General features: G+C 45.8%; 1 protein-coding gene across 1 annotated transcript in view; it reads left to right on the forward strand.

Moving 5' to 3' along the window:
- The window catches only part of LOC115126885 (inversin), a 38,319-nt gene that overhangs the window by 6,291 nt on the left and 5,731 nt on the right, over window positions 1-26,297 (forward strand). The window contains 17 exon segments of the mRNA XM_065027719.1: window positions 1,471-1,570; window positions 1,641-1,807; window positions 9,835-10,008; window positions 11,342-11,509; window positions 11,612-11,792; window positions 11,920-12,029; window positions 12,138-12,309; window positions 13,147-13,302; window positions 17,617-17,702; window positions 17,857-17,976; window positions 17,978-18,032; window positions 18,415-18,865; window positions 19,631-19,732; window positions 20,853-21,062; window positions 21,671-21,873; window positions 22,420-23,125; window positions 24,046-24,245. Of these exon segments, the coding sequence (XP_064883791.1) occupies window positions 1,471-1,570; window positions 1,641-1,807; window positions 9,835-10,008; window positions 11,342-11,509; window positions 11,612-11,792; window positions 11,920-12,029; window positions 12,138-12,309; window positions 13,147-13,302; window positions 17,617-17,702; window positions 17,857-17,976; window positions 17,978-18,032; window positions 18,415-18,865; window positions 19,631-19,732; window positions 20,853-21,062; window positions 21,671-21,873; window positions 22,420-23,125; window positions 24,046-24,245 (3,361 nt within the window).

The following is a 26,297-nucleotide window of genomic DNA, read 5'->3' on the forward strand; positions in this document are numbered from 1 at the left end:
TGTCTAATGCTCCCGCAGTGTCTCTGAAAGGTTGTGCGGGGGTTTCTGTTGCATTGAAATCCTCCAATATAACACTGAATAAAGACTGGGCCTAAATAATGACGGTGTGAGTGAACCTGGTCGATGCATTCCACCGTGTGTTGTCTGCATGCTAATCTACAGGTTGACTCTTCAGTACCACTGATGAATGGCTGAATTAATAACTTCCACAATTCTGTACAGAACACCATGTTTTTCCTGTCATGCTTTGTTGGAACTCAACTTTTTCAGAAGTGTGTGTGTGTGTGTGTGTGTGTGTGTGTGTGGGCAGGGGGTGGAGGGGGGTAGTTAGCAGCAGTCACAGAAGGATATTACTCCTGTTAATAGAATGTTTTGTTTGAAGGTGCAGCCAGATGGCATCTGTACGACCACAGCATGTGTTACATATTAGCATTCATTAAGTATTTGTGTTGTGTTCGTATGCATTGTGCCAGTCTACTTTGTGTCTGTGTGTGTGTGTGTGTGTGTGTGTGTGTGTGTGTGTGTGTGTGTGTGTGTGTGTGTTTGATCCTTGGAAATTAGGAAATGATGGGAGTTTGTGGTGGATCCCAGTGAAGCCCCCATAAAAACTCTCTGTCACGGAAAATCACTTCCCACGATATGGCTCACACACACACACACACACACACACACACACACACACACACACACACACACACACACACACACACACACACACACACACACAGTACCTGCAGATACACATCATATCTCTCACACACACCCTCCACAGTAAGTAACCTCTATTACCCCCTGTGTCGGAGCAAGGCTACTTGGCAAAGCGTGAGAAAGCACTGTACATGATGGGTAATTGCCGTGCAGCACGCAGTGTCTGCATTTTACGAGGAGGGTGCAATGACGGGGTGAAGGGGGCATAGTACCCCCCCAACCTCTTCCTCTCACTAGCTTCCCAGGACCAGGGTTGGCAGGATGGAGCAAAAAGGTGTCCGGACAACTTCCTCAATGTTCACTTTGTAATGTAACAGATCTTTGACTGCATAGCTGCACTGTTACATTTCAAGCCAGCATTAATGATCCCCGCCTTGAATGGGCCTTCTCATGGTTAATGAATTGAGTTGGTTAGGGGCAGTAATAGATTTTGTACTTTGGGCCCCCTGGGCTAACAACACACACACACACACACACACACACATATATACACATACACACACAGGCGTTCTGCAGTATAGATGAGTTATGAAAAGACATGAGCAGAGAACCCCTCACTCCCTGTCGGGGATCCCCCCCCAGCTGCTTCCTGTCTGGTTAAGTGAGGGCAGGAAGAGATTTAACTCCCACTGCAGGGGCTCACACACACACACACACACACGCACACCCTACTATCAGCCTGTATAAACACATGCACAGCAAGTGTGTTTACCTGTATGGCCAGGTGTGTGTCTGGCTCTGACTGAACTATATGTGTTGTAGGCAGCTGACCCTTCACCTCCAAACACCGTCCCTCTGGGCTCCCAGGTACACGCAGCCGCCGTCAACGGAGACCGGAGTGTACTCCTCAGACTCATCACAGGTACTATACACACATACACACACACTTTCCCCTGATCCCTGACCTTTAACCCCTGACCCACTGTGTGTAGTGGATCCCTCCCTGCGTGACCGTGAGGACCAGTTTGGGCGTACCCCACTGATGTACTGTGTCCTGGCTGACCGTCTGGACTGTGCTGAGACACTGCTGAAGGCGGGAGCCTCTGTTAACAAGACTGACCATAGCCAACGTACTGCCCTGCACCTGGCAGCACAGAAGGTACACTACAACACTGAGTCAACCTGGAACCACTAAAGGAAACACTAGAACAGTAGTGGAACCATCAGAACATTGAGTTAACCTGTAGAACACTAAAGGAAACACTAGAACAGTAGTGGAAACATCAGAACACTGAGTCAACCTGGAACCACTAAAGGAAACACTAGAACAGCAGTGGAACCATCAGAACATTGAGTTAACCTGTAGAACACTAAAGGAAACACTAGAACAGCAGTGGAACCATCAGAACACTGAGTCAACCTGTAGAACACTAAAGGAAACACTAGAATAGTAGTGGAACCATCAGAACATTGAGTTAACCGGTAAAACACGAAAGGAAACACTAGCACAGTAGTGGAACCATCAGAACACTGAGTTAACCTGTAGAACACTAAAGGAAACACTAGAACAGCAGTGGAACCATCAGAACACTGAGTTAACCTGTAGAACATTCAAATAAACACTAGAACAGTAGTGCAACCATCAGAACATTGAGTTAACCTGGAACCACTAAAGGAAACACTAGAACAGTAGTGGAACCATCAGAACATTGAGTTAACCTGTAGAACACTAAAGGAAACACTAGAACAGTAGTGGAACCATCAGAACACCGAGTCAACCTGGAACCACTAAAGGGAACACTAGAACAGTAGTGGAACCATCAGAACATTGAGTCAACCTGGAACCACTAAAGGAAACACGAGAACAGTAGTGGAACCATCAGAACATTGAGTTAACCGGTAGAACACAAAAGGAAACACTAGAACAGCAGTGGAACAATCAGAACACTGAGTTAACCTGTAGAACATTCAAATGAACACTAGAACAGTAGTGGAACCATCAGAACATTGAGTTAACCTGGAAACACTAAAGGAAACACTAGAACAGTAGTGGAACTATCAGAACACTGAGTTAACCTGGAACCACTAAAGGAACCACTAGAACAATATTGGAACCATCAGAACATTGAGTTAACCTGTAGAACACTAAAGGAAACACTAGAACAGTAGTGGAACCATCAGAACACTGAGTTAACATGTAGAACACTAAAGGAAACACTAGAACAGTAGTCGAACCATCAGAACACTGATTTAACCTGTAGAACACTAAAGGAAACACTAGAACAGTAGTGGAACCATCAGAACACTGAGTTAACCTGTAGAACACTAAAGGAAACACTAGAACAGTAGTGGAACCATCAGAACACTGAGTTAACCTGTAGAACACTAATTGATCCTTTAGAATCCTGATTGCAGGGTATTCTAGAGCCTCTCTACACTGACTATACAAAACATTAAGAACACCTGCTCTTTCCATGACATAGACTGACCAGGTGAATCCAGGTGAAAGCTATGATCCCTTATTGATGTCACTTGTTAAATCCACTTCTGTCCGTGTAGATGAAGAGGAGTAGACAGGTTAAAGAAGGATTTTTAAGCATTGAGACAATTGAGACATAGATTGGGGCAACTCAATTTTAGGAAGGTGTTTGTAATGTTTGGTATACTCAGTGTATATCACATACTGGAGGCTTAGGTGAGAAGGTAGTGCCACCCAGTGGTGACAGACAGACACCCTCAGGGCGGCTGTTAAGACCTAGACAAGGGGATCGGCAACTTTGATGAGGGTGGGGGCCACAAAAAATCTGAGCGAAATGCTGTACTTTGTGAGCTAAACATTATAAACACCCCCGTCTTGACAGTGAAAACTTCAGAGTTCATTTCCTGCAATTCTACACATTTTGCCATGGCTTGGAGAAAATATTTTGCAGTTCTACAACTAATTCCATGCAATTCGACAAATTTTGCCCTGGGGCAGAGAGAAACATTTTCTGTTTTAAAGCTAATTTCCCCCGGTCAGTAATTCCACCATGATATCAGGTTTAGATAGCTGACCACAAGACTAACTTACCATATAAAATGTTTTAGCTGACTTGGCTAATTGAGTGACTATCAGTGACTGATAATAACAAGATAATAACTGCTGATGCACAACCAAGTTTCAAAATGTCACCTTGTGTATTCTACTATTCTAACTCTCAACATTATGTTGAGACCCCGACTGAGTTTCTAAAACAATATATCTAAATCTAGAAAATGAAATAAAAGACTGGGCTGTTTGAGCAGTAATATCTCTATAGAAAGTGTTTATTAACCTTGTGGGGGGGGGTTGCTGTCAGGGCAGGTGAGGAGTGGTGGCTGGAGGGGTGGAGGAGGGTGCTCACACACACTCTAACACACACACACTCCAATTCTAATGTGTGTGGGGTGATGGGAGGCCTTCTCTCTCTCTGACACCTGATCAATATCTAGCTGAGACAGGGAGAGACTTCTGGGATTACTGATCTAATTGGACTGAGAATAGGGAGGATAGACCATATGTACACACACGCGCACACACACACTCACACACACACCCATACACACACAGGCCTATATGGACACACATTTGCATGTGCACACACATATATACATACACACACACACTTTCTCAAAACTCACACATACTCTCACATGCATGCTCAGTCAGCAGATAGATCTGTCAAACGATGAGGCTGGAAGGATTAGATAGGAGAGAGTCTGAGAACCAACAGGAAAGAACAGAGAGAGAAGAGAGGAGAGAGTCTGAGAACCAATAGGAAAGAACAGAGAGGAGAAGAGAGAGGAGAGAGTCTGAGAACCAACAGGAAAGAACAGAGAGGAGAGAGTCTGAGAACCAACAGGAAATAACAGAGAGGAGAAGAGAGAGGAGAGAGTCTGAGAACCAACAGGAAAGAAGAGAGAGGAGAGAGTCTGAGAACCAATAGGAAAGAACAGAGAGGAGTAGAGAGAGTCTGAGAACCAACAGGAAAGAACAGAGAGGAGAAGAGACAGGAGAGAGTCTGAGAACCAACAGGAAAGAACAGAGAGAAGAGAGAGGAGAGAGTCTGAGAACCAATAGGAAAGAACAGAGAGGAGAAGAGAGAGGAGAGTGTCTGAGAACCAACAGGAAAGAACAAAGAGGAGAGAGTCTGAGAACCAACAGGAAATAACAGAGAGGAGAAGAGAGAGGAGAGAGTCTGAGAACCAACAGGAAAGAAGAGAGAGGAGAGAGTCTGAGAACCAATAGGAAAGAACAGAGAGGAGAGAGTCTGAGAACCAACAGGAAAGAACAGAGAGGAGAGAGTCTGAGAACCAACAGGAAAGAACAGAGAGGAGAAGAAGAGAGGAGAGAGTCTGAGAACCAAAGGAAAGAAGTGAGAGGAGAGAGTTTGAGAGTCTGAGAACCAAGGAGAAAGAAAGAGGAGGAGAACCAAGGAAAGAACAGAGAAGAGAGAGAGTCTGAGAACCAACAGGAAAGAAATGAACAGAGAGGAGAGAGTCTGAGAACCAATAGGAAAGAAAGGAGAAGAGAGAGAGGAGAGAGTCTGAGAACCAACAGGAAAGAACAGAGAGGAGAAGAACCAATAGGAAAGAAAGAGAAAGAGAGGAGGAGAGTCTGAGAACCAATAGGAGAACAGAAAGAACAGAGAGAGAGAAGAGAGTCTGAGAACCAACAGGAAAGAACAAAGAGGAGAGAGTCTGAGAACCCAACAAGAAAGAACAGAGGAAAGGGAGAGGAGAGAGTCTGAGAACCAATAGGAAAGAACAGAGAGGAGAGAGTCTGAGAACCAATAGGAAAGAACAGGAAGAAAAGAGAGGAGAGAGTCTGAGAACCAACAGGAAAGAACAGAGAGAGAGTCTGAGGAGGAGAGAGGAGAGAGTCTGAGAACCAATAGGAAAGAACAGAGGAGAAGAGAGAGGAGTCTGAGAACCAACAGGAAAGAACAGAGAGTGGAGAGAGTCTGAGAACCAACAGGAAAGAACCAAAGGAAAGAGTGAGAGGAGAGAGTTTGAGAACCAACAGGAAAGAACAGAGAGGAGAAGAGAAGAAAGAGGAGAGAGTCTGAGAACCAATAGGAAAGAACAGAGAAGAGTAGAGAGAGTCTGAGAACCAACAGGAAAGAACAGAGATGAGAAGAGAGAGGAGAGAGTCTGAGAACCAATAGGAAAGAAGAGAGAGGAGAGAGTCTGAGAACCAACAGGAAAGAAGTGAGAGGAGAGAGTCTGAGAACCAACAGGAAAGAACAGAGGAGGAGAGAGTCTGAGAACCAATAGGAAAGAACAGAGAAGAGAGAGGAGTCTGAGAACCAACAGGAAAGAACAGAGAGGAGTAGAGAGAGTCTGAGAACCAACAGGAAAGAACAGAGATGAGAAGAGAGAGGAGAGAGTCTGAGAACCAATAGGAAAGAACAGAGAGGAGAGAGTCTGAGAACCAACAGGAAAGAAGTGAGAGGAGAGAGTCTGAGAACCAATAGGAAAGAACAGAGAGGAGAAGAGAAGACAGAGGAGAGTCTGAGAACCAATGGGAAAGAACAGAGAGGAGAAGAGAGTGGAGAGAGTCTGAGAACCAACAGGAAAGAACAGAGAGGAGAAGAGAGAGTCTGAGAACAAATAGGAAAGAACAGAGAAGAGAGAGGAGAGAGTCTGAGAACCAACAGGAAAGAACAGAGATGAGAAGAGAGAGGAGAGAGTAAGAACCAATAGGAAAGAACAGAGAAGAGTAGAGAGAGTCTGAGAACCAACAGGAAAGAACAGAGATGAGAAGAGAGAGGAGAGAGTCTGAGAACCAATAGGAAAGAACAGAGAGGAGAAGAGAGAGGAGAGAGTCTGAGAACCAACAGGAAAGAAGTGAGAGGAGAGAGTCTGAGAACCAACAGGAAAGAACAGAGGAGGAGAGAGAGGAGAGAGTCTGAGAACCAATAGGAAAGAACAGAGAAGAGAGAGGAGTCTGAGAACCAACAGGAAAGAACAGAGAGGAGAGAGTCTGAGAACCAACAGGAAAGAAGTGAGAGGAGAGAGTTTGAGAACCAACAGGAAAGAACAGAGAGGAGAAGAGAAGAAAGAGGAGAGAGTCTGAGAACCAATAGGAAAGAACAGAGAAGAGTAGAGAGAGTCTGAGAACCAACAGGAAAGAACAGAGATGAGAAGAGAGAGGAGAGAGTCTGAGAACCAATAGGAAAGAAGAGAGAGGAGAGAGTCTGAGAACCAACAGGAAAGAAGTGAGAGGAGAGAGTCTGAGAACCAACAGGAAAGAACAGAGGAGGAGAGAGTCTGAGAACCAATAGGAAAGAACAGAAGAGAGAGGAGTCTGAGAACCAACAGGAAAGAACAGAGAGGGAGAGAGTCTGAGAACCAACAGGAAAGAACAGAGATGAGAAAGAGAGGAGAGAGTCTGAGAACCAATAGGAAAGAACAGAGAGGAGAGAGTCTGAGAACCAACAGGAAAGAAGTGAGAGGAGAGAGTCTGAGAACCAATAGGAAAGAACAGAGAGGAGAAGAGAAGACAGAGGAGAGTCTGAGAACCAATGGGAAAGAACAGAGAGGAGAAGAGAGTGGAGAGAGTCTGAGAACCAACAGGAAAGAACAGAGAGGAGAAGAGAGAGTCTGAGAACAAATAGGAAAGAACAGAGAAGAGAGAGGAGAGAGTCTGAGAACCAACAGGAAAGAACAGAGATGAGAAGAGAGAGGAGAGAGTAAGAACCAATAGGAAAGAACAGAGAGGAGAGAGTCTGAGAACCAACAGGAAAGAACAGAGAGGAGAGAGTCTGAGATCCAACAGGAAAGAACAGAGAGGAGAAGAGAGAGGAGAGAGCCTGAGAACCAACAGGAAAGAACAGAGAGGAGAGAGTCTGAGAACCAATAGGAAAGAACAGAGAGGAGAGAGTCTGAGAACCCAGGAAAGAACAGAAAGAAGTCTGAGAACCAACAGGAAAGAACAGAGAGGAGTAGAGAGAGTCTGAGAACCAACAGGAAAGAACAGAGGAGAGAATGAGAACCAATAGGAAAGAACAGAGAGGAGAAGAGAGGAGAGAGTCTGAGAACCAACAGGAAAGAACAGAGAGGAGAGAGTCGGAGATCCAACAGGAAAGAACAGAGAGGAGAAGAGAGAGGAGAGAGTCTGAGAACCAACAGGAAAGAACAGAGAGGAGCAGAGAGAGGAGAGAGCCTGAGAACCAACAGGAAAGAACAGAGAGGAGAAGAGAGAGGAGAGAGTCTGAGAACCAATAGGAAAGAACAGAGAGGAGGAGAGAGTCTGAGAACCAACAGGAAATAACAGAGAGGAGAGAGTCTGAGAACCAATAGGAAAGAACAGAGAGGAGAAAAGAGATGAGAGAGTCTGAGAATCAATAGGAAAGAACAGAGAGGAGAAGAGAGAGGAGAGAGTCTGAGAACCAACAGGAAAGAACAGAGAGGAGAGAGTCTGAGAACCAACAGGAAAGAACAGAGAGGAGAAGAGAGAGGAGAGAGCCTGAGAACCAACAGGAAAGAACAGAGAGGAGAGAGTCTGAGAACCAACAGGAAAGAACAGAGAGGAGAAGAGAGAGGAGAGAGTCTGAGAACCAATAGGAAAGAACAGAGATGAGAAGAGAGAGGAGAGAGTCTGAGAACCAACAGGAAAGAACAGAGAGGAGAGAGTCTGAGAACCAATAGGAAAGAACAGAGAGGAGAGAGTCTGAGAACCAACAGGAAAGAACAGAGAGGAGAGAGTCTGAGAACCAATAGGAAAGAACAGAGAGGAGAAGAGAGAGGAGAGAGTCTGAGAACCAATAGGAAAGAACAGAGAGGAGAGAGTCTGAGAACCAACAGGAAAGAACAGAGAGGAGAGAGTCTGAGAACCAACAGGAAAGAACAGAGAGGAGAAGAGAGAGGAGAGAGCCTGAGAACCAACAGGAAAGAACAGAGAGGAGAGAGTCTGAGAACCAACAGGAAAGAACAGAGAGGAGGAGAGAGAGGAGAGAGTCTGAGAACCAATAGGAAAGAACAGAGATGAGAAGAGAGAGGAGAGAGTCTGAGAACCAACAGGAAAGAACAGAGAGGAGAGAGTCTGAGAACCAATAGGAAAGAACAGAGAGGAGAGAGTCTGAGAACCAACAGGAAAGAACAGAGAGGAGAGAGTCTGAGAACCAATAGGAAAGAACAGAGAGGAGAAGAGAGAGGAGAGAGTCTGAGAACCAATAGGAAAGAACAGAGAGGAGAGAGTCTGAGAACCAACAGGAAATAACAGAGAGGAGAGAGTCTGAGAACCAATAGGAAAGAACAGAGAGGAGAGAGTCTGAGAACCAACAGACAGGAAAGAACAGAGAGGAGAGAGTCTGAGAACCAACAGGAAAGAACAGAGAAGAGAGAGGAGAGAGTCTGAGAACCAATAGGAAAGGACAGAGAAGAGAGAGGAGAGAGTCTGAGAACCAACAGGAAAGAACAGAGAGGAGAAGAGAGAGGAGAGAGTCTGAGAACCAATAGGAAAGAACAGAGATGAGAAGAGAGAGGAGAGAGTCTGAGAACCAACAGGAAAGAACAGAGAGGAGAGCCTGAGAACCAATAGGAAAGAACAGAGAGGAGAGAGTCTGAGAACCAACAGGAAAGAACAGAGAGGAGAGAGTCTGAGAACCAATAGGAAAGAACAGAGAGGAGAGAGTCTGAGAACCAATAGGAAAGAACAGAGAGGAGAGAGTCTGAGAACCAACAGGAAAGAACAGAGAGGAGAGAGTCTGAGAACCAATAGGAAAGAACAGAGAGGAGAGAGTCTGAGAACCAACAGGAAAGAACAGAGAGGAGAGAGTCTGAGAACCAATAGGAAAGAACAGAGAGGAGAGAGTCTGAGAACCAACAGACAGGAAAGAACAGAGAGGAGAGAGTCTGAGAACCAACAGGAAAGAACAGAGAGGAGGAGAGAGAGGAGAGAGTCTGAGAACCAATAGGAAAGAACAGAGAAGAGAGAGGAGAGAGTCTGAGAACCAATAGGAAAGGACAGAGAAGAGAGAGGAGATAGTCTGAGAACCAATAGGAAAGAACAGAGAGGAGAAGAGAAAGGAGAGAGTCTGAGAACCAACATTAAAGAACAGAGAGGAGGAGAGAGTCTGAGAACCAATAGGAAAGGACAGAGATGGATGATGATGGAATTGGATAAGACCCCATAGAGAGAGTGTGTGTGTGTGTGTGCTCCAGGGGAACGTGCGGTTTCTGAAGCTGCTCCTGTCGCGTCGTGCTGATTGGCTGCAGAAGGATCTAGAGGAGGTAACACCCCTCCACCTGGCGACCCGTCACCCCTCCCCCAAACCCCTGGCCTTGCTGCTCAAACACATAGGACCTGGAGAGGTGGATACACAGGACAAGAACAAGGTACCACACACACTGTTCACAAAGTTGGGTAATAGTTCTATCAAACATACTTGTTATGGAACTGTCCCGGCTCTTTGATTTGATTGACTGAATTAGAGTTCACGTTGGGTTCTGAGCAATCCAGAGACACACACACACATGACAATTGGCTGCTTTGTCCTGACTCATCAAGGCAGACAGTTGTGCCAAATACATTTTACACGCACGCACACACACACAGGCCCCCTCTGTCTGTAGCGATGATGTCTATCTGTCTGTTAGTTCTGTAATAATCCAATATGCATCATCAGCATGTCAGATGACACTGGTTTCAGTATGTCCCAGAATAGATCTCTAACAACAGCCATAGAGGAGGTGATATCTCTGTTATAGCATACTGTCACTGTTACTGTCACTGTCACTTACAGTCATTGTCACTGTTACAGTCATTATTACTGTCACTGTTACAGTCATTGTTACTGTCACTGTCACTATTACAGTCATTGGTACTGTTACTGTCACTTTTACATTCATTGTTCCTGTCACTGTCACTGTTACAGTCATTGTTACTGTCACTGTTAGTCACTGTTACTGTTACTGTTACTGTCACTTACAGTCATTATTACTGTCACTGTCACTGTTACAGTCATTAATACTGTCACTGTTACTGTCATTGTTACTATCACTGTTACTGTCACTGTCACTACTGTTACTTACAATCATTATTACTGTCACTGTCACTGTTACAGTCATTATTACTGTCACTGTTACTGTCATTGTTACTGTCACTGTCACTGTTAGTCATTATTACTGTCACTATTACAGTCATTGTTTACTGTCACTGTTACAGTCATTGTTACTGTCACTGTTACAGTCATTGTTACTGTCATTGTTACTGTTATTGTCACTGTTACTGTCATGTTAAATCCTAAGGCTTTGTGTGTTTCTGTAGAATATGTTCTAGGGCTTTTTGATTTAGTTCACAGTTATTTCTAGAGCAAATAACCTGGAGGTTAGAGCCTGGAGGTTAGAGCCTGGAGGTTAGAGCCTGGAGGTTAGAGCCTGGAGGTTAGAGCCTGGAGGTTAGAGCCTGGAGGTTAGAGCGTTGGGCCAGTAACCGAAAGGTTACTTAACCCCAATTGCTCCACGGGTGAGAGACAATGGTGAACCTGGCTGTGACCCCAGGGGGAGTTTGGATATGCAAGAAACACATTTCCATTACACATTAACAGGTCAAATATAAGCACCCGCAAATTATGATTACAATAGTGTCTGTCACCCCCCTACCCCCACCCCCACCCCCCTACCCCCACCCCTACCCCCACCCCCTACCCCCACCCCCTCTCCCCTGCAGCAGACTGCGCTCCACTGGTCAGCGTTCTATAACAGGCCAGAGCACGTCAGACTGCTCATCAAACACGACTCCAACATCGGCATCCCAGACAGTGAGGGCAAGATCCCCCTACACTGGGCTGCACACAGCCAGGAGCACACCGCTATACACACCGTCCGCTGCATACTGGTACACACACACACACACACAGTATCTATCCAGTGAGAATGTCATCCTTACACACACCATCCTCTGCTAACTGATGTAAATGAGGTGTGTGTGTGTGCGTAGGAGGCGGCTCCTACCGAGTCTCTGTTGAACTGGCAGGACTATGAGGGGCGCACGCCTTTGCACTTTGCGGTTGCCGACGGCAACGAGGCAGTGGTGGAGGTGCTGACATCGTATGAAGGCTGCAGCGTCACGGCGTACGACAACCTGTTCAGAACCCCGCTGCACTGGGCTGCACTGCTGGGTAAGAGACTGTGTTTACAATGTGGATCCTGTCATCAGAATGTGGTTCCATCACTGGTCCAGATACTGTACCGGAGGGGGGGGGGGGAAACCCGAGCTGAACCTGGATATGTTGATGTGTGTTTCAGGACATGCCAAGATAGTGCACTTGTTGTTGGAGAGGAACACGTCAGGCACCATCCCCTCAGACAGCCATGGGGCCACACCTCTACACTATGGAGCTCAGAGCAACTACGCTGTACGTAGACACACACACATGCAAACACGCGCACGTTTTCACCTTATATCAGGGACTCATGTGTGTGCGTGTGTGTGCGTACGTGCACGTGTGTGTGTGCGTGCGTAGGAGACGGTGGGTGTGTTTCTGTCCCACCCCTCTGTGAAAGACGAGCCAGATCTGGAGGGCCGAACAGCGTTCATGTGGGCTGCTGGCAAAGGAAGCGATGATGTCATACGCACCATGCTGACACTCATGCCTCACATTGACATCAACATAGCCGACAAGTACGGAGGCACTGGTGAGGAACTCTGGGATGTGTTTAATACGCAGGGATTGTTTCAGTCAGCAGTAGACCAAGAGCTGCTGTGACTGGTCAGGCTGGTAGAGGACACCTCCCCCTTCATCCCCTACCCCCCTCACCGCCTTCACCACAGTTTCCCAGATCTTAATGTCCTGGTACTGTCACCATCAGAGCTACTCAGAGAGATAAACAGACGCGCAGGATGACACACACACACACTCACACTCACACACTGATGCTAGCCTCTGTCATCCTGCGCGTGTAGGAATGTTGAGGCACTGGAGGTGACGCAGGTGGCAGGACAGCGGCTGTCTGATGTCACAGGGGATTCCCCAGAGTGGCATAGATGTCAGGGGATTCCCCGAAAGCAGTGGAGCGGGAGAGACAAGTGGGGAGAGAGACATGTCAACACAACGCACGCGCACACACATACACACACCATCCCCAAGCTGTAGACATGCTATCCTTTGTCCCCTGCTCTGCCCTGTGGGCTGATTGGAGCACTAATCACCATGGTGATGTCCCTGCTTCCTGCCCTGCAGGGACAATTTATGTGGGCATATGCTAATGAGTTGGTAAAATATGCAAATGATCTGGTGTACTATGCTAATGAGGTTGAGTGTGATGGGGAGCAGAGTGGGTTGATCAGAGTCACTGGAGTAGATAGATGGGCCAGGGTGTAAATATTAACTGACATGAAATAACAACACAGTACAGGGTCAAAGTGCAACAAAGGACTTTTCATTTGACAAACTGGTTCTGAAAACTCGAGTAGGTGAGGCTGCTGAAGTGTGTGGAGACTGAAAATCTCAACTAAATGTGTGTGTGTTGCAGCGCTGCACGCGGCCTCTCTGTCAGGTCATGTGAGTACAGTGAGGTTGCTGTTGGAGAGAGGAGTCATAGTGGACAGTCTAGACGTGATGAAACACACGCCTCTGTTCAGAGCCTGTGAGATGGGACACCGCCACATCATCCTCACACTTATCAAAGGTACACAGCAAAGATGGTGGATAAATGAAGATTTTGCTTTACTCAGGTCGTTGACCTTTGGAAAAAAGGAGCGAGTGAGATGTCTCACTTCCTCTTCCATCTCTGGTACGCAGTAAACTAGTTTGTGTGGTGGTGATTATTGTAGACTTGGTATCCTAGTCCTTCAATACATTATGGTCTGATAGCAGTGAAGAGTTTGTGTTCATACACGCATCCTTAAAAACATCCCCAAATATACACATTCCCCTCACATCCCCAAATATACACATTCCCCTCACATCCCCAAATATACACATCCCCCCTCACATCCCCAAATATACACATTTCCCCTCACATCCCCAAATATACACATTCCCCTCACATCCCCAAATATACACATTCCCCTCACATCCCCAAATATACACATTCCCCCTCACATCCCCAAATATACACATTTCCCCTCACATCCCCAAATATATACACATTCCCCTCACATCCCCAAATATACACATTCCCCCTCACATTCCCAAATATACACATTCCCCTCACATCCCCAAATATACACATTTCCCTCACATCCCCAAATATACACATTCCCCTCACATCCCCAAATATACACATTCCCCTCACATTCCCAAATATACACATTCCCCTCACATTCCCAAATATACACATTCCCCTCACATCCCCAAATATATACACATTCCCCCCATTCCCCTCACATTCCCAAAATACACATTCCCCAAAAATATACACATTCCCCTCACATCCCCAAATATACACATTCCCCCTCACATTCCCAAATATACACATTCCCCCTCACATCCCCAAATATACACATTTCCCCTCACATCCCCAAATATACACATTCCCCTCACATCCCCAAATATACACATTCATCCCCAAATATCACATTCCCCAAATATACACATTTCACATCCCCTCACATCCCCAAATATACACATTCCCCCTCACATCCCCAAATATACACATTCCCCTCACATCACATCCCAAATATACACATTCCCCCTCACATCCCCAAATATACACATTCCCCTCACATTCCCAAATATACACATCACATCCCCAAATATACACATCACATCCCCAAATATACACATTCCCCTCACATCCCCAAATATACACATTCCCCTCACATCCCCAAATATACACATTATCCCCAAATATACACATTCCCCCTCCATCCCCAAATATACACATTCCCCTCACATCCCCAAATATCACACATTACCCCCTCACATTCCCAAATATACACATTCCCCTCACATCCCCAAATATACACATTCCCCTCACATCCCCAAATATACACATTCCCCTCACATCCCCAAATATACACATTCCCCTCACATCCCCAAATATACACATTCCCCCTCACATTCCCAAATATACACATTCCCCCTCACATCCCCAAATATACACATTCCCCTCCATCCCCAAATATACACATTCCCAAATATACACATTCCCCTCACATCCCCAAATATACACATTCCCCTCACATCCCCAAATATACACATTCCCCTCACATCCCCAAATATACACATTACCCCTCACATCCCCAAATATACACATTCCCCTCACATCCCCAAATATACACATTCCCCTCACATCCCCAAATATACACATTACCCCTCACATCCCCAAATATACACATTACCCCTCACATCCCCAAATATACACATTACCCTCACATCCCCAAATATACACATTCCCCTCACATCCCCAAATATACACATTCCCCCTCACATCCCCAAATATACACATTACCCCTCACATCCCCAAATATACACATTACCCCTCACATCCCCAAATATACACATTCCCCCTCACATGAACATTATGCGCATGAAGCATGGTGTGTGTCATTTCACTTTTGTGTATAGTCAATCATAATTGAGCACAGAGGTACGTAACGATTATATACATACAAATTGGGCCAAGTTAAAACCTAGGCAACAGTCATCTTTTTTTGATGTCTATAATCGTTTATGACCGTATGTACCTCTGTGATTAATTATGATTAACTATGTGCAGAGTGAATAGAATTTGTTCCACACCTACCATGCGTCATGTGCATGTGAGGTGAAATGTGTATATTTGGGGATGTGAACACTCAGTTTGTTTGACCTGACGAAGATCCGGTTCGGATCAAAACGTTGTCAATAAAGCTGTGAATTGGGAGGTTGATTCAATAATATCTGCCATTTAGCAGACGCTTTTATCCAAAGCAACTTATAGCCATTTTGTATGTGGTGCTATGCTCTATCTACTGAGTCATACAGGACTACACTAGTGTACCATGCTCTACCTACTGAGTCATACAGGACTACACTAGTGTACCATGCTCTACCTACTGAGTCATACAGGACTACACTAGTGTACCATGCTCTATCTACTGAGTCATACAGGACTACACTAGTGTACCATGCTCTATCTACTGAGTCATACAGGACTACACTAGTGTACCATGCTCTATCTACTGAGTCATACAGGACTACACTAGTGTACCATGCTCTATCTACTGAGTCATACAGGACTACACTAGTGTACCATGCTCTATCTACTGAGTCATACAGGACTACACTAGTGTACCATGCTCTACCTACTGAGTCATACAGGACTACACTAGTGTACCATGCTCTACCTACTGAGTCATACAGGACTACACTAGTGTACCATGCTCTACCTACTGAGTCATACAGGACTACACTAGTGTACCATGCTCTACCTACTGAGTCATACAGGACTACAGTAGTGTACCATGCTCTATCTACTGAGTCATACAGGACTACACTAGTGTACCATGCTCTATCTACTGAGTCATACAGGACTACACTAGTGTACCATGCTCTATCTACTGAGTCATACAGGACTACACTAGTGTACCATGCTCTATCTACTGAGTCATACAGGACTACACTAGTGTACCATGCTCTACCTACTGAGTCATACAGGACTACACTAGTGTAGTTATACTGAGGACTACACTAGTGTACCATGCTCTACCTACTGAGTCATACAGGACTACACTAGTGTACCATGCTCTATCTACTGAGTCATAGTGTACCAGGACTACAGGACACTAGTGTACCATGCTCTATCTACTGAGTCATACAGGACTACACTAGTGTACCATGCTCTACCTACTGAGTCACCAGGATACACTCCATCTACTGAGTCATACAGGACTACACTAGTGTACCATGCTCTATCTACTAAGTCATACAGGACTACACTAGTGTACCATGCTCTACCTACTGAGTCATACAGGACTACACTAGTGTACCATGCTCTATCTACTGAGTCATACCGGACTACACTAGTGTACCATGCTCTATCTACTGAGTCATACAGGACTACACTAGTGTACCATGCTCTATCTACTGAGTCATACAGGACTACACTAGTGTACCATGCTCTATCTACTGAGTCATACAGGACTACACTAGTGTACCATGCTCTATCTACTGAGTCATACAGGACTACACTAGTGTACCATGCTCTATCTACTGAGTCATACAGGACTACACTAGTGTACCATGCTCTATCTACTGAGTCATACAGGACTACACTAGTGTGCCATGCTCTATCTACTGAGTCATACAGGACTACACTAGTGTACCATGCTCTATCTACTGAGTCATACAGGACTACACTAGTGTACCATGCTCTATCTACTGAGTCAGGACTACACAGGACTATCTACTGAGTCATACAGGACTACACCAGTGTACCATGCTCTATCTACTGAGTCATACAGGACTACACTAGTGTACCATGCTCTATCTACTGAGTCATACAGGACTACACTAGTGTACCATGCTCTATCTACTGAGTCATACAGGACTACACTAGTGTACCATGCTCTATCTACTGAGTCATACAGGACTACACTAGTGTACCATGCTCTATCTACTGAGTCATACAGGACTACATTAGTGTACCATGCTCTACCTACTGAGTCATACAGGACTACACTAGTGTACCATGCTCTATATACTGAGTCATACAGGACTACACTAGTGTACCATGCTCTATCTACTGAGTCATACAGGACTACATTAGTGTACCATACTCTACCTACTGAGTCATACAGGACTACACTAGTGTACCATGCTCTATATACTGAGTCATACAGGACTACACTAGTGTACCATGCTCTATCTACTGAGTCATACAGGACTACACTAGTGTACCATGCTCTACCTACTGAGTCATACAGGACTACACTAGTGTTGGTACACTGCTCTTGTAATGCAGGATTTGGGTGGGCTTACTATGGTGAAGAATGCCTCATGGATTTTCATTGTGTAGGCTCTGCTCGTGTCCACCTGGTGGATCTAGATGGACACACTGCTCTGCACTGGGCGGCTCTGGGGGGGAACGCTGAAGTCTGCCAGGTCTGTCTTTTCACCTTTATACACTTTTATTATCGCTGAACACTTCCTTCATTTGTCTTCATTTCCTTTCCTTATAGACTGTGTTAAGGATGTGTTGTTCAGGTCATTGAGCCGGTTGGCTGGTACTGTAACCTCAGTGTGATGGTCATGGTAGTTGCTGATGGAGAATGGGATCAGTCCTAACGTCCAGGACCAGGCAGGCAGGACTCCTCTCCAGTGTGCTGCTTATGGAGGGTACATCACCTGTATGGCTGTACTACTCATGGAGAACAACTACGCACACACACACCGACCCTAATATACAGGACAAATACACACACAGACATACAGGTACACACACACACACACACTCACCGACATACAGTACATACACACACACACACACACACACACACACACACACACACTCACCAACATACAGTACGCACACACACACACAATCAAACACAGACATCCACAGTAGCTCTCCATACTGTGTGTCTGCAGGGCAGAAACACACAGACTGGTCCTGTCCACAGGGCAGGACAGCTCTCCACTGGTGCTGTGTCTGCAGGGCAGGACAGCTCCACTGGTCCTGTCCTACTGTGTGCTCTCCACTGGTCCTGCAGTGTCTGCAGGGCAGGACAGCTCTCCACTGGTCCTGTGCAGGGCAGGACAGCCTCCACTGGTCCTGTCCTACTGTGTGTCTGACAGCTCTCCACTGGTCCTGCAGGTCTGCAGGGCAGGACAGCTCTCCACTGGTCCTGTCCTATTGTGTGTGTCTGCAGGGCAGGACAGCTCTCCACTGGTCCTGTCCTATTGTGTGTGTCTGCAGGGCAGGACAGCTCTCCACTGGTCCTGTCCTACCGTGTGTGTCTGCAGGGCAGGACAGCTCTCCACTGGTCCTGTCCTACTGTGTGTTTCTGCAGGGCAGGACAGCTCTCCACTGGTCCTGTCCTACCGTGTGTGTCTGCAGGGCAGGACAGCTCTCCACTGGTCCTGTCCTATTGTGTGTGTCTGCAGGGCAGGACAGCTCTCCACTGGTCCTGTCCTACCGTGTGTGTCTGCAGGGCAGGACAGCTCTCCACTGGTCCTGTCCTACCGTGTGTGTCTGCAGGGCAGGACAGCTCTCCACTGGTCCTGTCCTACCGTGTGTGTCTGCAGGGCAGGACAGCTCTCCACTGGTCCTGTCCTAGCTCTTGTGTGTGTCTGCAGGGCAGGACAGCTCTCCACTGGTCCTGTCCTACTGTGTGTGTCTGCAGGGCAGGACAGCTCTCCACTGGTCCTGTCCTCCACTGGTCCTGTCCATGTGTGTCTGCAGGGCAGGACAGCTCTCCACTGGTCCTGTCCTATTGTGTGTGTCTGCAGGGCAGGACAGCTCTCCACTGGTCCTGTCCACTGGTCACTGGTCCCCTACCGTGTGTGTCTGCAGGGCAGGACAGCTCTCCACTGGTCCTGTCCTGTGTGTGTCTGCAGGGCAGGACAGCTCTCCACTGGTCCTGTCCTACTGTGTGTGTCTGCAGGGCAGGACAGCTCTCCACTGGTCCTGTCCTACTGTGTGTGCAGGGCAGGACAGCTCTCCACTGGTCCTGTCTGCAGGGCAGGACAGCTCTCCACTGGTCCTGTCCTACTGCTCTCCACTGGTCCTGTCTGCAGGGCAGGACAGCTCTCCACTGGTCCTGTCCTACTGTGTGTGTCTGCAGGGCAGGACAGCTCTCCACTGGTCCTGTCCTACTGTGTGTGTCTGCAGGGCAGGACAGCTCTCCACTGGTCCTGTCCTACTGTGTGTGTCTGCAGGGCAGGACAGCTCTCCACTGGTCCTGTCCTACTGTGTGTGTCTGCAGGGCAGGACAGCTCTCCACTGGTCCTGTCCTACTGTGTGTCTGCAGGGCAGGACAGCTCCTCCCACTGGTCCACTGGTCCTCCTACTGTGTGTGTCTGCAGGGCAGGACAGCTCTCCACTGGTCCTGTAACAATGGGTATCTGGATGCTGTGAAGCTGCTGCTGAACTCTAATGCCTTCCCCAACCACATGGAACACAACGAGGAGAGGTGAGGAGGAGGTGGATGAGGAGGAAGTGCCTCGTCTATAGTTTGGAAGGACATCAGCTCCTAAAACAGCAGCAAGTATCGATTGAGATTCAAAAAGTAGCTGTTGGTATTGTCTTACTAAGGCAATTTAGTTTTTGTGCTGTCTCTCTACCTAGTGGCCTACTAAATTATATTTTTACTTGTATTTTCCTACTGGCACTGACCGATAACTACAGGTAACTAGCAAGATAAAGGAAACCCCAACATATCACGTCTTAATAGGGCACTGGGCACGAGCCAGAACAGCTTCAATGCACCTTGGCATAGATTCTAAGTGTCTGGAACTCTTGTAGGGATGCGACATCATTCTTCCACCAGAAATTCCATCATTTTATGTATTGTTGATGGTGGTGGAAAACGCTGTCTCATTCACTGTTCCAGAATCAACTGGGTTGAGATCTGGTGACTGAGACGGACATGACATGTGGTTGACATCTTTTCATACTCCTCAAACCATTCAGTAACCAATCGTGCCCTGTGGATGGGGGCATTGTCATCCTATGGAGGCATAGACATGGTAGCCAAAATAATGTCCTGCACAGCATTTTTATACATGACCCTAAACATGATGGGATGTTAATTGCCTAATTAACTCAGGAACCACACCTGTGTGGAAGCACCTGTTTTCAATATACTTTGTATCCCTCATTTCCTCAAGTGTTTCCTTTATTTTGGCAGTTACCTGTTACCTGCTATGTTAAGATGAATGCACTAATGTAAGTCGCTCTGCATAAGAGCGTCTGCTAAATTACTAAAATATCAATGTAAAATTACATGTTGTAATTTTCCGAATGAATTTTGTGAATCTATTCTCTCTGTGTGTTGTTTTTCACAAAGCAAGTTCATTAGGTTAAAGATACACTATGCAGAAATCACTCCGCCATTTCCTGGTTACTAAAATTCTAATTCTAATATCAGTTTATGTGACAAAACAAGCAAATATAGCGTAGAGAATCATTGTACCATCTAAACCACTGTGAAATATATCTTCTATAACCAATAATGTTGTATTTTCAGCTGTTTGAAGCTGGTGTACAGAAACAAAAAACGTGTGTGTGTGTGTGTGTGTGTGTGTGTGTAGGTACACCCCCCTGGACTACACCCTCCTAGGGGAACACAGTGAGGTGACTCAGTACATGTTGGAGCATGGAGCTCTGTCTATAGCGGCCATCCAGGACATCGCTGCTGCTTCCATCCAGGCCCTGTATAAAGGATACACCGTCCGCAAGGCCTTCACCGAGAGGAAACAACTACTGATGAGACACGAACAGCTACGCAAGGACGCAGCCAAGTACCATACACACACACACACACACACACATGCACACACATAGAAACAAGCATTGTGATCCATCCCCTGTCTGCTCAGTACTCTCTGTCAACAACTCTATCATAGTCAACCAGATCATGCCATACACACACACACACACATTCTCTCTCTCTCCCCCTCTCTCTCTCTCTCTCTCTCCTCTCTTTCTCTCCATCTCTCCCTGTCGTATTCCCCCAACCCATATAGAAACAGTCACACTCTCTCCATATCCATCTTTCCACCTGTCATCCCTGCACACATATACATCTTCTCCCTGTCTCTCTCTCTCTCTCTCTCTCTATCTCTCTCTCTCTCTCTCTCTCTCTCTCGCTCACACATCCCTCTCTTATAATTCTACACTGTTTGTAATAAACAGCCTGTAAATGGTCTCTGTGTGCTTGGAACTCCTATTAGGCTTGGATTACTGAAAGGATTCTCCTGTTGTTCTTTGTAACGTCAGGACTAGTTTGTGATGTTGGTCAGGGCTGGTCCAGCGGTAGGGTTTAGATAAGGCTTTGAGATAAGGTCGTAACTAGGGTTAGGGTGTATGTGTGTGAGACGTGTGTAATATGTGTCATGATGTCACTCAGGAAACGCGAGGAGGAGCAGCGGAGGCGGGAGGCCAGAACAGAGAAACAGAGGATGTTATTGGCCCGCGCTGAGCAGGAGCAGCTGTCATTGGCTGAGACTATGAAGGAACTGTCAGTGTATGAGAGAGAGGCAGGGGGCGGGGCTAATACAGCCTCCAAAGCAGAACAGACCAATAGCAAAGAGGAGACATGGAAACATAGAGGTACACACACACAGGAGGCTGCGGGGAGGATGACGAGAGTTAATGGAATGTTATCAAACATGTGTTTGATGAATTTGATTCCATTCCATTCATTCTGTTCCAGATATTACTATGAGCCCCAATTAAGGTGACGCCAAACTAGTTTTCATTGGGAAGGCAGATAAAGCCTTTTTGATCAAAATCATTCACTTTTGCATGTGAATCCTACTCATTACTGTTCCGTTGAGAAGGGCGCTCCTGCCTCACTGATTCTGCTCGTTCTCGTCACGGGTCATAGACCGGTGCCCTGCGGCTCGGCTTAATCAGATCTGCTCAATGAAAAACAGGTGAAATTATGAATCTTCATTATCTCCTACCATATTTCACAAGTTGACTGCAGATATTTACTTAAAAAGCAGCTAGAAATATTAAAATGTATTAAAAAAAGAAGTAGTTTAAACAGTATTGAAAAACTATCCCGTGGCTACGGTATATATACCTAACACACATATACACACACACATATTCACCCACTCTCTCAGTCTCTTACTTCCCTCTCTTTCTCAGCACATAGAAGCAGACCCTCCAGGAGAGGGAAGGAGGCGCAGCCAGCCAAAGGCCCTGACCCCGTGGTGACCCCTCACCCCTCAGTGACCTCTGACCCCATGCCCCCTGCCCAAGGGTCTAGGGTCAGGGAGCGTCTCTCTCCTGCAGGCTGCAGCCGACCCCCCAGCCCAAAACACAGACCCCCCACCACACCCAGGACCAAGAGACTAACCTCTGCAAACACACACACTCCCTCCAACACACACACTCCTTCCAAAACACACACTACCTCCAACACACACACTCCTTCCAACACACACACTCCTTCCAAGACACACACTCCCTCCAACACACACACTCCTTCCAACACACACACTCCCTCTAACACACATACTCCTTCCAAAACACACACTACCTCCAACACACACACTCCTTCCAACACACACACTCCTTCCCACACACACACTCCATCCAACACAGACACGTCTACTCGCCCCACCATGGATCAAGAAGCCCCCAGCACCAGGGAACGCACCCCTAGAAGCAAGAGAGACACACACACCAACACACACAACCCCAGACACAGAACACGCCCTGCCACAGACCATACCACCTACTCCTACAAGAACCACGCTAAAGCCTCCACACAGTCACACCGCCCCAGCAGCAAGCCCAGGGAGGGGGACAGAGACCAGGCTGCCTGCACTATCCAACGAGCCTGGAGGAGGTAAGGTTGAAGCCCGACCAGGGATGGTCTGCTTTTCATTCTTCCCATTCCCTCTCCAAGCTGAGCCAGTACTGGGAGTACTGCAATGGAATAGAGCCTGTGGCCCCTTTACCAAAGCAGAGGTGCTCAGGTAGTTTCTCTCTGGCCCAATACCAAGGTTGGCTCTGAGATGGCTTCCCAAACAGCCTGGAGGAAGTGTGTGTATGGTTGAAAGGGGGAGGGGTATACTGTGCTCCACAGTAGCGTTCTCTCTTACCAAGAGAGTGTGGCAGTGCCATGTGGTGCCCACATGTGTCTTCCCTCCACACACACACACACCAACTAACACACAGTGTCTCCCCCTCACGCTCTCTGTGGTCTGGCTGCCTGCCCTCCTACCATCAACACCTCCATGACGGGGGAGAGTGGGGGGAGGTGGGGGAGACAGGGGGTATAATCTGGAGCCCTCTCAGTGTTTTAACGAGAGGCTAAAAGTTCAGGCGTGCCATTCTAATAGCTACCAGCAGCCTCTCATTCAGGATCTACTACCCCACATCGGAAAGCCCTCTGTTCCCAGCCGCCAGTAGATGTGTGTGCGTGCGGATGCGTGTACTGATTTAATTGTAGTATACAAGTAATAGGCTTTTTCTACTAAGCTCTTGAAGTATGCCATGGCCGGGTTCAGTTCCCCTAGAGGAAGTGTTATGTATTGATGCTGAAGAGTAGTGGACCCAGAATTGAGCCTTGTGGAACCCCTGAGGTTGGACACTGAATTATTATTTCTCACCCCTCTTAAACCAGCTTTTCCAGGGATGCCTGTAACATTTTTCAGTGAACTGAATAATGTCCAAATGTCATGTGCTGTGTAATATACGAACCGAATAGGTTGGACAAATGAAGGCCTCTATAATGTACCGTGTCCTGGGTGTGTTTGTGTGTAGGTTCCATGTGCGAGGCAGATTGAGGGAGGCTTTTGGTGCTGGGAAAAGAGTGGAGCCACCTGAGGTCGCCTCCCTCCTGATCCAGCTGCTCTGGGATAGGCCGGCTTTCCCTGGTCACACCCCTATTAGGACCAAGCCTGAGGCCACAGTTCCACCCACCAAGACAGCAGCCAAGAGCTCAGTGCTGCAAAGCATCTATGGTAAAGCCCGGCGTTCTGTCCAGAATGTTTGATTCTGTCTTTAATTTGTTTCAACTCTGAACTGTTAACATTTAGAAATAAACCAATTCTTAACAGCGCCTAGTCGCCTACTGTGAATGGGTGCATTACTGCCGAGCTACAACTTCAAACTCCAACATATCTGTATGGAAATAGTATAGGGAGGTGTATAGTCCACTGAATATATTAATATCTGAATAGAATTAGTATAGGGAGGTGTCTAGTCCACTGAATATATTAATATCTGAATAGAATTAGTATAGGGAGGTGTCTAGTCCACTGAATATATTAATATCTGTATAGAATTAGTATAGGGAGGTGTCTAGTCCACTGAATATATTAATATCTGTATAGAATTAGTATAGGGAGGTGTATAGTCCACTGAATATATTAATATCTGTATAGAATTAGTATAGGGAGGTGTATAGTCCACTGAATATATTAATATCTGTATAGAAATAGTATAGGGAGGTGTATAGTCCACTGAATATATTAATATCTGAATAGAATTAGTATAGGGAGGTGTATAGTCTGAATATATTAATATCTGTATAGAATTAGTATAGGGAGGTGTATAGTCCACTGAATATATTAATATCTGTCTATCCACTGAATATATTAATATCTGTATAGGAGAGGTGTATAGTCCACTGAATATATTAATATCTGAATACTGAATATATTAATATCTGTATAGAATTAGTATAGGAGGTGTATAGTCCACTGAATATATTAATATCTGAATAGAATTAGTATAGGGAGGTGTATAGTCCACTGAATATATTAATATCTGTATAGAATTCCACTGAATATATTAATATCTGAATAGAATTAGAGGGAGGTGTATAGTCCACTGAATATATTAATATAGGTGTCTAGTCCACTGAATATATTAATATCTGAATAGAATTAGTATAGGGAGGTGTCTAGTCCACTGAATATATTAATATCTGAATAGAATTAGTATAGGGAGGTGTATAGTCCACTGAATATATTAATATCTGAATAGAATTAGTATAGGGAGGTGTATAGTCCACTGAATATATTAATATCTGAATAGAATATATTAATAATTAGTATAGGGAGGTGTATAGTCCACTGAATATATTTAAGAATATATTAGTATAGGGAGGTGTCTAGTCCACTGAATATATTAATATCTGTATCTGAATAGAATTAGTATATAGAATATATTAATAACTGGAATTAGGTGTCTAGTCCACTGAATATATTAATATCTGAATAGAATTAGTATAGGGAGGTGTATAGTCCACTGAATATATTAATATCTGAATAGAATTAGTATATTAGTCCACTGAATATATTAATATCTGAATAGAATTAGAATATATAATAGTATAGGAGGTGTCTAGTCCACTGAATATATTAATATCTGAATAGAATTAGTATAGGGAGGTGTCTAGTCCACTGAATATATTAATATCTGAATAGAATTAGTATAGGGAGGTGTATAGTCCACTGAATATATTAGCAGGCTTCCATCTGAATAGAATTAGTATAGGGAGGTGTATAGACTGAATATATTACAGCTTTTCTCGATGAAGGAAAATATTTGTTTCCTGAGGTGATGGTATGATGCTGTTTGGTTTGGAATGTGATGTTATGTTCAAACAGAATTAGAGTAGCATCAATGCAGAGAGTTAGCAATAACTATTTACCTTATAATGTTAATATACACGTGCAATCACACATAGTTGTATAATCATATAGAGATGTGTGTGCGTTGTGTGTTGTAATAACTTCTGGTATGAGTTCAGCCCGTAGACACACCTGACCTTCAGCACACATGACCAGGTGATGATGGGAGACTGGGCAGAAACCTACTAGTGCCAACACACAGACATACACATCGTCACACACACACAAACATACACACCGATACAGCCAGATAGACTCCCTACCTTTTCTGGCCTGACGTGGTAGCCCGCCCCCTTTCACACATACACACACTGACAGTCCTGTCGGCTGCTGCTGTGAAAAGTTCAGAGCTGTCAGGGGGAATGTCAGACGACT

The sequence above is a fragment of the Oncorhynchus nerka genome, linkage group LG14, assembly GCF_034236695.1.
Source record: "Oncorhynchus nerka isolate Pitt River linkage group LG14, Oner_Uvic_2.0, whole genome shotgun sequence".
NCBI classification, from domain to species: Eukaryota; Metazoa; Chordata; class Actinopteri; order Salmoniformes; family Salmonidae; genus Oncorhynchus; species Oncorhynchus nerka.